The 14,691-nt window shown below is 47.1% G+C and overlaps 1 protein-coding gene and 1 long non-coding RNA gene across 7 annotated transcripts in view; one reads left to right on the top strand and one right to left on the bottom strand.

The window, feature by feature from the left end:
- Nucleotides 1-14,691, bottom strand: part of LOC309849858 — a 77,333-nt gene that overhangs the window by 47,483 nt on the left and 15,159 nt on the right. The window lies entirely within an intron of this gene.
- Nucleotides 1-14,691, top strand: part of SELP (selectin P) — a 46,464-nt gene that overhangs the window by 22,470 nt on the left and 9,303 nt on the right. For all 6 annotated transcript variants that reach the window (XM_082702664.1, XM_082702666.1, XM_082702663.1 and 3 more), the window contains 6 exons: nucleotides 170-355; nucleotides 1,091-1,276; nucleotides 1,764-1,949; nucleotides 3,468-3,653; nucleotides 5,997-6,182; nucleotides 9,627-9,812. In XM_082702664.1, coding sequence (XP_082558790.1) covers nucleotides 170-355; nucleotides 1,091-1,276; nucleotides 1,764-1,949; nucleotides 3,468-3,653; nucleotides 5,997-6,182; nucleotides 9,627-9,812 — 1,116 coding nt within the window. The remainder of the gene's footprint in view (nucleotides 1-169; nucleotides 356-1,090; nucleotides 1,277-1,763; nucleotides 1,950-3,467; nucleotides 3,654-5,996; nucleotides 6,183-9,626; nucleotides 9,813-14,691) is intronic.

Below are 14,691 nucleotides of genomic sequence, written 5' to 3'. Positions count from 1 at the left end.
TGCGAAGATGCAGCCAATACCAAAGCACCAAGTAAAGAGGACCAGGTTGGGTTAGAAGCCCAGAGAGATGGGATTCGGAGGGTTATACAAACAGCTTCCAACGTCTAGCAAACCTGACATTGTCTTTAAACCTGCAGTGAGAAAGAAAATCAATATTTTGTCCCCACAGTCAGAGAGTGTGGGGATCTCGATCTCCCTCCGCAAGCATTCATGAACTGCAGCCACCCTCTGGGAAACTTCTCCTTCACTTCAGAGTGCAGGTTCCACTGCACGGAAGGGTACGAACTAAATGGGCCCAGCAAGCTGGAATGTTTGGCTTCCGGAGTCTGGACGAGTGAGCCACCGCAGTGTGTCGGTATGTGGACCCTATTCTTTCCATCCTCACTGACCACTAGAATTTCAGAGGAGGAAAACAAACTTTCTCCATTAAAAAAAAAATATGAGAAATCATGAGGATCCACATTAGATGGGGAATTCTGATTTTTATATTGCCCATCAATAAGAGTAATACTAATTTTGATTTTCATGATGCTTTGTATCTGTAGAGTGAGGTAATCGGTGTAATTCTTGATTCTCAGGCAAAAGCATCACAGAGAGACAGGCTCTGTCTTTGTCAGTTGCAAAGCAAATAGAGTATAATAATGAGGCCTTAGGGCTGAGTATTATTAATTTGGTAATTTTACGTTGCTTCTTCAAAAGGTAAATGAACCATGAGGATGTTTGGGTCTTTCAAAACAATTGCTGAAAGTTTTTTTTTTTTTTTTAAGATTTTATTTGTTTATTTGACAGACTGAGATCACAAGTAGGCAGAGAGGCAGGCAGAGAGAAAGGGGGAAGCAGACTCCCTACTGAGCAGAGAGCCCAATGTGGGGCTTGATCCCAGGACCTTGAGATCATGACCTGAGCCGAAGGCAGACGCTTTAACCCACTGAGCCACCCAGGTGCCCCTGAAAGTACCTTTGAACCAACCAGTTCTGTCACCTCTCCCATCACTGAGGGAAGGTTTCGATAGCCACTGTAGCATCCCGAGCTTTCCCTGGCACTGGGCATAACCCAAGGGCTCACACCATTACTCTGGGGTTGTTTGTAGCTGCCCAGTGCCCACCCCTGAAGACTCCTGAGCGAGGAAGCATGACCTGTCCACACTCGGCCGAGGCCTTCCTGTACGGGACCAGCTGCCACTTCAGCTGTGAAGAGGGATTTGCATTAGTTGGATCGGAGGTGGTGCAGTGCATGGCCTCAGGGGTGTGGACAGCCGCAGCCCCAGTGTGTGAAGGTGAGTTTCTGGGGTTTGGGTTTGGATAAGGTCCACCATGCCCTGTTCTTGCTGCGAGTACAGATGGCAGTGGCCAGCTATGGAGACGTTGGCCTGAACGGCCACAACCTGACCCTCCTTCCACCCGCCACTCACAAGTCCTCCCTTCTCCCAAACCCACGGCCCTCGAACAGTTTTAGAACAGGCCCCGTTCATAAATTTCACACAAGATCTGGTAGAAGATCTACCAGGACAGGCTCTTAGAGGTAAAGGGAATGGAGGACGTTAGGAAGAGCTTGGAGGACTCCTTTTATATTTTAAGACTGAGGTCACCCTGTGGACTGGTCCCCAAGTCTGGACAAACATCGTGAAGGTCTCTGACCCTCACAGATTCCTAGCTGCACCTGGATTTCCTGAGGTAGTTTCATCATCGTCTTCCAGCTGTGGGCCTGGTTTTTCCTTTCTTAGTATCTCTCTCTCTCTTTCTCTCCTTGGTGCTTCTCTCCAGTTGTGCAGTGTCCCCTCCTGGAAGCCCCTGGCAAAGGAACCATGGACTGTGTCCACCCCCTCTCTGCGTTTGCATATGGCTCCAGCTGCAAATTTGGATGCGAACCTGGCTACCAGGTGAGGGGCTGGGCCTCTCTGCGCTGCACGGGCTCTGGCCAGTGGACCGCACCCTCGCCAGCTTGTGAAGGTAGGAGTTTCCTTCCATTGCCCCCTTCCACCCAGGAAGGGTCATGGCACATTGGCCAGATCAGGGGCTCTTCACCTCAGGAAAGCCTCCTCCAGGCTCTGACAGTGGAACAGGTGTTTCAGCCTCCAGGAGGCATGGTTTCTTCACCCATGAAATGAGCTAAGAGTTCCCAGGTGCTTTGTGAGCATGAAGGATGTAAAAAGTACACAGTGAAATAGCATCGGTGAAGTAGTTAGCGTTAGACCGGTCACTCAATTTCTATCTCTTTTTTTCCCCTTCCTGCCTCACTGGCAATACAAGCTGTGGGACAAGTCCTCTGCTTCAGAGGAAGTCGGAACGTGGCTATTAGGACAAAGAGGGGAATTCCCTGTTGAAGTTTTTGGAGGTGACTTTGATCCTGGAGGGAGGCAGGCTGTCCTGGCTGAGGATGTGACACAACCTTCCACCCTTGCATAAGAGCACGAGGCTGAATTCCGTGCAGTTGCCTCATACCCTCAGCTCATTAAGCAGAAAGAGGGATAGGGCAGCAGGAAATTGAATATTGGATGAGCGAGTGCCCAGGAGACTTGATTACAAGCCTACCTCAGCTACTGTCCAGATAGCAGAACTTGGAAGTAACTTAACATTTCCAGACCTCACTTTTTTCATCCGTAAATGAAGAGAGAAGAAGCACTAGAGGATCTGTGGTTCTTAGAGGCCCTGATTCTGTAAAAACCAGAGGTCTAAGCCCAGGGTTGATGGGAGCTTTTGTATGAAAACCAAAAACAAAACAAAAAGCCAAGCAGGAATAGCTTGGAGTCAAAATGTTCTATCAAGGAAGTGCATGAAGAAATCTGACTTCATCAGAACTGGGGTCACTCAGGGATTAATTTCATGCAGGAACTCTCCTTGGACTGTACTCACTTGGCATTCGAAGTCTGATGAAGTTGACATCCTGTGTTTCAGAGATATGACCCACTCAATATCATTTTATAAGCCCGGGTGATAGTGTATCAACAATGGGCTCTGTTATCCCAGCTTTTTCCTTAAAAGTCCAGCCTATTCCATGTCAGCTCTTTCCAGATCCAATTCCACAAATACCACCGGTAAATATTTAAAGAGTATTTAATTTAAGTAAAGAGTAAATATTTAAAGAGCCAGGCCCTGGGATCCAGCTCAGAATGACTGAGCTCAGCCTCCAGGAGCCTGTGGCCCAAGGGGTAGTGCTCGGACAGTGTCTGCAGGTGCAAGGGGCATGGAGAGCGCACTAAAGGAGTCATTACTCCTGATCTGGGGTGGGCAGGGAAGGTTTCCTAAGGAGAGTGCAGTCTAAGCTGAAATCAAAGGGCAAGAGAGTGACCCAGGCAAAGAGGGCATAGGAAGGTGTTCTACACAGTTTCCATTTTGGAAAAGGGAGGATTCGGGGCTCTGGACATGTGGGTAATTTTGGTAGGAAAGATGCATCTCTTGAGAGGTCTTCCTGAGAAGGAACTGAGCCCTTCCACGATCCAGTTTCAACGACAACTTTCTCCCATTTAGCCATTGCCTGCGGGCCACTGCAGAGTCCCGTTCACGGCAGCATGGACTGCTCCCCATCCTCAGGAGCATTCCAGGACAACACCAGCTGTAGCTTCCGCTGTGCCGAGGGTTTCAAGCTGGAAGGAGCTGACTTAGTCCAGTGTACTGAGTTGGGACAGTGGACAGCGCCAGCACCGGTGTGTCAAGGTACTGTGACCTTGGAACATTCCTTCTGTGTCTCTCAGTTGGTTAGGCATCACATCTGCATTTGAAGTAAGGCATTTATGCATCAAACATTCACCAAGAACCACTAGTGCCAGACCCTTTGTGTCGGCTCTAGGGAGGAAAGGGTGAGCAAAGTGCATGTCCATTACAGCGTATTGGAGCTCAAGGCGAGAGTTGCACTGACTGATGGAATGTGTTGGCATGACGAAAAGGAGACAGGTTGGGAGGAAGGAATGATGCACAAGGAACAACGTAGGACGGTAGAAGACTAATGCACAAGGCATTTAGTCTAGTTCCATCATTTCCTGGCAACAAGATTTTGGTCTCTCTGAAGTTCAGTGTTTCCTGTAAAATGGAAGTATTATTATCTGCCTTACCTACGTGCCTCATTCATGGTTGTAAATTAATGTGTGCAAAGAGAGCTTAAAACTGCTATGAGTTTACAAATGTATGTAAAATAACAACATTACCTTATAAATCCTATGTCTGCAATCTGATTTTACGAAGTAATCTTCCTTCGATAGTTCATGTTTTCTATATTTTGCTCTTACAGGAGAGCAGAGGCATAAGGAAGTCACTAGGATTATTATTTTTACAAGGAGTACTCCACACAGAAGTCACGTCCTAGAAATGCAACATTGGCATTTTGTGTTGCTATTTACTGGGATCCTTGGGCAATTTATGTGAATGCCCCGGATCTAAGTATATCCTGATTTTAAAATGAGGCAGGAATTGGAAATCAGGGTTGCAAACAGGGAAAAAGGTTTGTACACTCATGTCCATAGCAGCATTATTCATAATAACTAAAACATGGAAGCAACCCAAGTTTTCATGAATGGATGAATGGAGAAGACAACTGTGGTTGAGATATACAATGAAATATTATTAGCCTTAAAAAGGAAGGACATTCTGACATACGCTATACCATGGCTGAAACGCAGGGACATTGTGCTTAGTGACATAAGAAGACAGATGAGGATAAGGGAAGAGTGCCCTCATACGAGGTCCCTGGAGTAGTTCAAATCATGGACAGAAAGCAGAATGGTGGTTGCCAGGGGCTGAGAGGAGGGGGACTGCGGGGTTCCTGTTTAATGAGTATGGAGGTTGAGTGCACGGTGAGGACAGGTGCTCTGTCGCTGGTTGGTGGTGATGGCTGCCCAGCGAGATGAGTGTACTTTGTATCAGTGAACTGTGCACTTGAAAGTAGTTAAGTGGTAAATTTTATACCATGTGTATCCTACCACGATTAAAAAAAAAAAATGGAAAAATGAACCCAAAAATGAGACAGTGAGGGACTAGATGACCATACACCGTGAGGGCGAGGGCAGTGGGATGTGTCGTGAATGTGTCTGAGAGACAGACACAAAAGGGAGCTTTGCTGTGCTTAAAAGGGAGGGAGAGATCTTAAGAGAATCCCTCTGGGGCCATTCTTGTCTCCAGGCACGTAAATGTCTTATCACACCCCAAGATGGTTGGCTACTCTCTTTAGCTTCCTGAGATGTGGTCTCAATAACTCTGCGGCCAGGCTTCCCAGGTGTTTTCTGGGAAGAGAAAGAGAAAGAGACGGTCAGGGTCTGCTTCCAGTGGTGTTACTGCCACCTGTCAGCACGAGCTGCTGCTGCTTGCTGCTGTCCCCGGTAATATCTGTCGACCACGGATAATATTTACTGAGCACTTTAGAGTCTCCATAGGGTAGTTACATATCTCCATAAGGTAGTTAGAATTATTGTTCACATTTTTACAATGAGAAAAGACTTATCATATTACAGTGCACCTGTTCTCTCTGACCGTCTGTTTTACATGATTGAGATCATAGCATATATGTAATTTTTATTCACTTTTCACTGAACATTGTACATTGAGATACCTCCCATACCTTTCCAAGATGAAATAGATCATTTTTAGCGACCTTTAGTACTCCTTCCATTGATTCAGCATAATTTGTTATCAGCCTCTGATCAGTGGCATTTCCGTTTATTTTCAGTATTTTGCTCTGAAAAGTAATGTCTTCATTCAAAAAAAAAATCTCTGAATTGATTTTTTGCTATGCATCTTGATTACATTCTTAGCATACATTCTTGAATCTAAAAATATGATCTTTTGAAAATTGTTCATGCATATTGCCAAAATGCCAAAATGCTTAACAATGAGTTTTCCGTATAAATTCCTCCATGTGCCATTGTGATGGAGGCTTTTCTCATCCTCCAGTTTAAACAGTCCCCACTCAGAAACCCCCGTTCTTGGCCCTAGAAAGGATTAAGCGGTCAAAATTAATGTGTACCTGTGTGTTACTCTGTCCTCACTCCCTCCCTTTCTTACTTGCAGCTCTGCAGTGCCAGGATCTTCTGGCTCCAAACAAGGGGCAGGTGAACTGCTCCCACCCACTTGGTGCCTTTAGGTACGAATCAACCTGCCACTTTGCGTGCAGCGAAGGCTCCTACCTGGTGGGAGCAAGCGTGCTGCGGTGCTTGCGCTCTGGGGACTGGAGCTCTCCTCCTCCGGAATGCCACGGTAAGGTGAATTCTCCTCACCTTCTCAGAAATCCACTGTAGGCTGTATTTTAGCAGTGGTGACTGTCTAGGGGCCAGAAGTTTGAAATGGACTGGAAAATTAATAAACACTTTCCTCCTGTAACCCATTGATTCCAAATTCAGTAGCCTTCAAGGGCCAGGCAGATAACATGAGTAGCAGGATGTCTGGCAATAGGAGATAGGGAAGGGCCCTATCAGCCTCTGACCAGGATCTGGAAGCTTCTGTCACAAACCAGGTACACTGTTCTCCTGGCTAAAAACAATGCCTCAAAAGAAGGCCACAAAGGAAAAAAATAGCTTCGGGATGGTTGCCCCAAGGCTGACTGGCATTTTGCTCCTAGGAACCAGGCGGAAGGCGGGCGCCCTATGGGTGTCCTGATGCGATGGGAGGGGCACTTGGAGTACTTGGCCGAAAAGAGAGCCGGGGTCGTCTGCCAATATTTTATGAAATAGAATGGGTTCTAATCCTTTGTGTTTGGGAACTGAAGCACAGATGTATGCTTTTTATACCCTCCCCCCATTCCTTTTGTCCCCTCGATGTATCCAGTTCTTTGGTTATATTTATGAAAATATCACTTTTACAAGCAAGATTCTTATTTGTAAAACTACAGGAAAATAAGAACATAAAGAAACAAAAAAATCCTCTTAAATACTCCCAGCCTGAAATAGGCGTTGTTTTAGCTTTCTTATATGAAATCTTCCAGTATTTTCCCCATTCACTTTCCCTCTGTGCAATTAGTATTTTTATGATGCATATATAATTTTAATAATTAAATTAAATAGTAAAATACTAGATAATCCTGAATTGTTTGCCTTTGCCTTTCACTTTGTACAGACTTTTAACATCTGAGTGAAAGCAGGCAGGCACAGGTTTTTAATGAAGAGGAAACCACTTGCTATTCAGGTCACACACACACACACACACACACACAGTTACGTCAGGTCAACAGCGAATAAGTGAATGGTTGAACGAATGAATGAATGAACTCAATAGAATTGGACGTCCTTCATTTCCAGGCACCAGAGCATGGCAAGACCCTGGTGCTGGGGTTGAGAGTAGCTTCCAAGCAGGGTCTAGAAGGACCAGAATGAGGCTTCTGACCTTGCCTTCTCAGCTTTAATCCTGGCCACACTGGAGCCTGGGTATATTACAAATTCCATGAAGTTCTGGGGAAGAACTCAGAGTCCCTGCGGAGGGCTGTCCCAGGGACTGGGATCCTTCCCCAGAATTCTGTCATAGTCATCGGAGTCATGGTTCATTGCCCCATACTGTGCTGCCTGTGGGTGTTTCACAGCAGGGAGGCTGACACTCACCATGGCTTCCTGTGACCTTCTAGTTCCCTCCTGCTTTTAGCTCTTTGTTGATTCTGACTGAACTTTCTCCTGTTGTTGTTGGGTGAGCTTCAAGTGAAATACCCAAATGTGGGCTGGGCAGGAAGGGACCAGAAGGCTTGCAACCCGCTCACTGTTGTAAGACTCCTGACCGTGTCATCAGACAGTTTCCCTTTTCTAAGTCCCCTTTGCCCTGCTGCCTTCTGACACGCAGCTCTCAGAGCCCCGCTATCAGAAGGCAAGGCCATAAAAGAGCTTGATATGGATGCCATGGCACCAAGACCCTCCCAGTTGTTCCTTCCAGGCTACAGCCTTCTTGATGTGTCTCCTCTCCTCTCTCCCACCACCCACACGTGCACACTGAAGACAGGAAGATGTTTCAAGTGGCAGAAAATGACGAGGTCTTTGGAGAATTTGATCAGGTTGAGGGAGATATAGCTGGAGAGGGGAGGGGGGGGGAAAGGGAAGAGAAAGGTATAAAAAATACTTTTGGAACTTCAAGCAGTTCAAGTCAGTGGCTGAAGAGTGGCCATGGGTTCAGGCCTCCTGTCACTGACTCTGGTCCGAAGCCGTACGCTACTCAGTCAAACCAAATAGTGAAGAAGAAAGCCCTAAACCGTGCATTCTCTTAGTCTTCATTTTTTAATGTTGACATGTTGAATCTGGACATTATAGTTTCATTAATTGTCGGAGGGATATCTCAACAGTCACTGACATTTACTTAAGAGTCTTTTTTTTGCTTTTGACCCTTGTAAAAATTTTGGGAGCCAGGCCGTGCCATTTTCCTCATTTTAGAAGTGAAGATACTGAGGCTCTGAGAGGTTTAAGTGATTTGCCCCATCCCTCAGAGCATGATCTCCAACCCAAGCCAGCCCCCCACCATCTCCAGCTTTGTGTGTATGAACTGTGGTCAAGAACCACGAGCTGTAATTTACCTTTTCTGTAAGTGGACAAGTAAGTCACTGGGGCTGGTCACCGTATAGGATGGCATTGGTGGGAAGAGCATCTGCAGATGGCCAGTTCCATTACGTGCTTACCGGATGTGAGGGCGATCTGGCTGTGACATCTGTCACCCCATTGATCGCCAGGGTTGATTCGGCTGATCTGGCTGGCGAGGCGGGTGTCCCCTTCCTCCCTCACCGCTCCATGTGCGTCCCTCCCGAAGCTGCGCGCTCGGTCGAAGAGGACGACCTTCCCCGATAGAGGAGAGGACCGTTCTTCGGTCAAGGGTATACGAGTAGCTGCGCTCCCCTGCTAGAACCTCCAAACAAGCTCTCAAGGTCCATTACGTGCTTACCATGTGTCCGTGATCCTTAAGATATTTTTAAATTTAAGTTTTTACATCTGATTTAATTTATTATTCTGTATAACTGAGGGCCCCTGCAAGGTGGGGAATATCATTTTCCCATTTCACAGATGAAGCAACTAAAGATCGGAAAGGTCTAGAGACACTGTGCTGGTAAGGACACAACAAGGATTTAGACCCAGATTCTTTCTACCCGTTGGCTGGGGAAAGGAGTTTTTGTGGGAGGAGAAAGTATTTTACTTTGTTTTCCTGTTTCCTGTCATTAGTCACTGTGCTCTGGCGAGGTCAATGGTTCTTTATTTTTTTTTTTAAGATTTTATTTAATTATCTGACAGACAAAGATTACAAGCAGGCAGAGAGGCAGGCAGAGAGAGAGGAGGAAGCAGGCTCCCCGCTGAGCAGAGAGCCCAATGCGGGGCTCCATCCCAGGACCCTGAGATCATGACCCAAGCCAAAGGCAGCAGCTTTAACCCACTGAGCCACCCAGTCACCCCGAGGCCAATAGTTCTGTTTCTAAAGGTGTCAAAGCCACTTCCATGCCTGTCCAGGGACACTTGAAGCTATCTTTCCAAACCACCAGCTCCCTATTTAAATGACGTCTAAAGCTCTTGATGGAGGGGTTTCAGGATAACGGCTGCTGCTGTTCTACACTCGCCTGACCTCTAAGTGGTGAGGAAGCGCATGAAGCTCAAACGATCGTTCCAGCCAAATGCTGGGGTGGATGAAGGGTGCGTACACAGGCTGATTTCAGGTTGCTGTGTTCTCTGCTCTCTCTGCCCGTGGTAGCCAGTACGTGCACAGCTTTGGGAAGCCCTCACAACGGCACAATGACCTGCGTCCAGCCTCTGGGGGATTCCAGTTACAGGGCCACGTGCCGATTCGCCTGTGATGAAGGATTCTCTTTATCCGGACCACAAGTACTGGATTGCACTCCATCTGGACATTGGACAGGCTCCGCACCAACTTGTGAAGGTAGGATTGCGGCTCTGTCCTTTCGTATGGCTTCTCAGATAAGAGGCCAGAAGGAAGAATTACCAGGGATTCGTGTAAAACTGTTACCAATCTAAAGCGAACCCCCTCTCCGCAGAGCGGGGTCACTCTGTCTTGCTCTCTGCATTTCCCTGTACGTTTAAACGCTTCACAGCCTGGTAAAGTGCTTTAGTAGCACTGCGAGTTTTAACGTCTTCCCTGTTCTGAAATAGTGGAGAAGGACAGTGTCATCTCTGTTTCCCAACCGAGGAAGCAGAGGCTCAGGGGGGCTAAGTGACCTGTTGCGATTCGCATCCTGAGTAAGAGACGAAGTGCGGCTGCACCAACGGACTTTCACTTCCTTATGGAGTGTGTTTCCACCAGTGGCTCATCACTGCCTACACCGCCTTCACCGAGCCCTGCTGAGCCCCGCACTGATGCAGCGATGGATGTGATGCCATCCCCGCCCCTCCGGGACCTCGCAGGCCACTCGGCCCCTCTCTGCGGGCTCTGCCTCCACGTGGACTGGGAGGTCCTCCGCAGCAGGACCCAGGCCTCCTTCAGCTCTGTCTCCCTGCAGCAGAGAGGAAGGAGCCGTGTGGCAAACACTCACCAGCTGCCGCTTTTCATTCACTGTTGAATTGACTCACGCACGAGCCCTGTGGACAGTGAACTGTCCCTTCAAAACGGGAGCTGGAGCCCGTCTGTCTTGGTCTGCCCCGAGCCTCTGGCTAACGGAGCCCAGGCCCTCATGGCCCTTTTCAGGGTGCTCAGTCATGACGAGACCAGCACCAGCCGCTGATGTTTACTGCCTACGGGACAAGGACCAGCTCTGTCACAGACAGAATCCCATCCGACCCGCACCACAGCCATGAGCGTGGATATTCTGATCCCTTGTAAAGATGAGGAAATGGAGGCTTCGAGAGGATGCCTAGACGGCAAAGGCCAAGGAGCTGGGCAGCGTGGAGCTGGACTCCAGCCGGGTCCGGCCGTGCTGTCATCGTGACACTGCACTGCCCCCCAGCGGCGGTGTCCCTAAACCTCGGTCTCTGGCGCGCGCTCTCTGTTGGCCAGCGGCCAGGCTGCCGCTCTACCGGAGGCCGTGAACTTCAGAGATGGAAGTGCCTGGTGATCAGACCAGAGGCTGTGTTGGTAGAAATCTGTTAGTGTTGCATGAAAGAGAAAAAAGCTGAGACATTGTTTATTCCTTCTTGCGGCGTGAGCGCTAAATGAATACCAGAAGACCTGCACTGCTCTTCCCAAGCCCTGCGCCCTCTAAGGCACAGGAGAGCCTGTGGCGGGGTGGGGTGGGGGGCAGTTTCCTAGATTCCAAAAGGAGAGTAGACACGCCGATGTCTTCTGTTCAAGATGTCTGAGGTTGGGGACACAGAAGGCTGCCATCTGCTGTGAGAGCTATACTGCAGGCACCGGCGGAATCTAGAACACTCCGGGGATAACACTAAGGGCCCAGGCTTCCTCATTTATTTTTCATTCACTCAGTCATTTATTCCATCGGCATTTATCATAAGCTGTTTTTCCACATTCTGCATTAAGGCTAAAGAATAAAAAATGCCTAAGAATGATCTCACTAAAATTTTAGATCATATATGCCACCACTGTGGTTGTCACAGCTGGAATCTAATCTCCAAAGTTCCTGTTTCCCCTTTTGTCTGTCAGCCCCTCTTCTCCGGGAGAGGAGGCGTTTGCCTCCCCTGGTGCAGGAACCGGTCCTGCCGCGCCTGGAACCCGCCGTGGCCGGCAGCTTCGGCCAGCTGTGGGCCTCGGAACCAGCAATGCTGTCGGAGCCTCAGCTCTGGTTGTTGGGTCTGTGTTTTCACCTCACCCTCCAAATTTATCCTCTGGATTTAGGCAAATCATTCCTCTTCTTTTCCGACATGCTTGAATCTATAACATTTTAACCTTCAGCATTGACCCAGAACCCTGATTTTTGCATAGAGTTTTGTGGCTCTGTGTCAGGCTCTGTATCAACAGGGCTTGAGGACCACTGAGTTAGCTGGACGCGGTGGCCGGTGGTGCACTCGGTCTCCCACTTCAGAGTGCAATGCGAGATCTCATTTTCCAGTGGCTCTGCAGATATTTTCATTCTTTTTTAGTCAGAACACCAGTCCCTTGGCCCTTGGCGATTTGGGTGCTGCCGTATTTCCCAGTCTCACTGCCTTCCTCCCCTGGGACCTGAAGTCCTTTCCCGAATTGCTTATCTCTGGTTGCTGTGACCTTTATGTCCCCAACTGCTAGGCCACTATCTTCACTGATTTTACCGCTCTCCTAATCACTTTGTCACTGACCCTCTGGAGACCACGTTTGGCCACTGGACCCAACTCCTAGTGACCACTCCCAGTCCCATCTCTGCTCTGCCAAGTCCCTGCTCATCCAAATCCTATAACATAGCACCCCGCTGCCCTCTGAACCCTGGCCCGGCTCATATCTCTGCGGTTTTCTCCCCGCTCCAACGTTTCTCTGACTCCCCAGAGGGACGCAGTCTTTATCTCTAAAGTTTGAGTTTAGGAATTTATTATTTATACTGTATCTTCCTTTCAAGATTTTCTTGACAAAAATTAACTCAAGTAAAAAGAGATAATAAAAAGATATAGGGGAGAATTTACTAAGTCTATTTAAGATAATATAAGCCAATCTGCTGTCAATTAATGACAGAGGGCCAGTGAACTCGACAGTTCATGGATTTACATACAACCCTTCGTGGGTTACAGAAAACATCAGTGAAGGTCATTGTGATAGTACTGCTTGGAAGCTCACGGAGATAGAGCACTAAGCACTAAGCACGTGACAAAAGCAATTCTTATCAGTTCTCTATTCTTGTAATTAATTACTCCTCCTCTCTTTTGGCCCTAGGCCCCTCCCCCGGCAGCATCCTTGGCCACTTCACACCTGTAATTCAGCCACATTTGCTGGGTGCCCACTATTTACCAGACAGGGGTTAGGCCTCTGTGTATCTCATCAAAGCTGCCTCTCAGGCAGGAGAATGTCTTCCCTACTTGATTTGAAGTCAAAACCTTAAAGTCACATAGAGGCCTTTGTTTGGACAAGGTTAATTCTTACCTAAGAGGATTCAGAGACTTTCATATACAAAACAACAACAACACCCCAAAAAGCAAAAACCTGTAGCTACAATCTTGGCAGAACAAGACTGACAAACTGAGATAAAAGCCATGGCCCCCAGTGTATTTAATGCTGTAGTAACTCTCGTTGTGTACTGACGGTCACATGAATCAATTTTTCAGAGAGTAACTCCTCCAGTTTCTTTTCAGACATAAACATACTCGCTAGCATGCATCCAAGTTACATATATCCAAGTTACGTTCATTTGACAAACATTTTAGAAGCCCTACTAGGTGCCAGGCCCTATACCCTGGGATATAGGGTTGAAAAGAACTGACAAGGTCCCCTCTGTCCTGCAGCTGACATTATACACTTTCTTGGGCTTAAATATAAAATCCTGAAAGAGTCTAAAAAAGTCATTTTAGTGAAACTGTTCACAGGTGATTTAATGTCTATGATTTACACTAACAGACATATTTAATAAATGTTTGGTAAATGAAATTGATCTGCCAGCCCTGGATTTACCAATTACTCAAAAATCTGAGCATTCTAAACTGAAATTCAGGGTGTTACTTTGTTTGAATGGATTCATGACATGAGGATCCACAATCTTTTGGCAAATCGCCTGTCACTGAAAAACACTTGGGGTGCTGTGTAAAGGCTAGAAATAATCACTTTTCTGTGAGGTACCACATAAGACTTCAAGAGGTTTTGTTTTGTTTTGTTTTGTTTTTGAGGCAAAAGTGCTAAGCAAAATGAGCCTGGCTTGACCAAGGCATTGCGTTCAAATAGCTTGGATTTAAAGAAAGAATAGTCACCGAGTTTGTCGAATATTTGATGATAAGTGATAGTCTTATGTCAGAGAATTTAATGGACATAAAGACATGATCCTTACAGAAATAAATAACTACAGTAATTTCTAAAAGTTTTTTGAGGTAAATGGCTGATTAAACTAAAAATTTGTTTATTCACCCACTTAGCAAATGATTCACGAGTACCAACTCTTGAGACCCGGCAGTGTGAACTGTGAAACACACAAAGTTTTGTGATTCTTGGGATTTTTTAAAAATTTTTTCTTTTTTTAAGTAATCTCTATACCCAGTGTGGGGCTCAAAATCATGACACCAATATCACGAGCCACACGGTCTTCCAGCTGAGCCAGCCCAGCACCCCTGGCTCTTGGATTTTACGTTTTCCATCCAGAAGGTGAGGGAAGCTACAGCAGGGGTATGACGACATGTAAGCCCAAACAGAAAACTGATGGGTTCAGAAGAGAAGTCCAGGCTATAGAGATCAGCAGTCTCTACAGAGGCTGTGGTCAGCTGTTTCCTACAGGAGGGGTAGGATTTTTTTCAGTGAAAAGAGAAAGAAATTCAGAGCAGCATGACCAAGAACCAGAGGCAAGTACACCTAAGTCAGTTCAGGGAATTTCCAGGGACTAATCTAGCTTGACCAGAAGGTTTTCAGCTTTCCTGTGCTAGGGGACTGTGGTATTAAAAAAAAGCCTGGGGGTCCAAACGGAGGAAATAGTTTAGAACAGAAGATCAATCTTGCCTTTTTAGAAATGTTGGGTTTGAGGAGTTGGCAGGATATCTATGAGGAAGTAGCCTCGGGCAGGAGGAAAGGCAGACGTGGAATCGGGGACCGCACCCGTCCAGACAGGACAGCGAGAGCCTTGGGAGGCAGGGTCTCTGAAGCACAGGGGCGTAGAGAAGAGGGTGAAATTGTGGGTTCTTATGTGTGACTGCTTAAACCTTTGACTTCTTCATTTCTGTAACTTCTCCCTCCACCTTCAACTGTGAGC

The sequence above is a fragment of the Mustela nivalis genome (assembly GCF_964662115.1).
Source record: "Mustela nivalis genome assembly, chromosome: 16".
NCBI classification, from domain to species: Eukaryota; Metazoa; Chordata; class Mammalia; order Carnivora; family Mustelidae; genus Mustela; species Mustela nivalis.
This window is presented reverse-complemented; position numbering and strand designations above follow the sequence as displayed.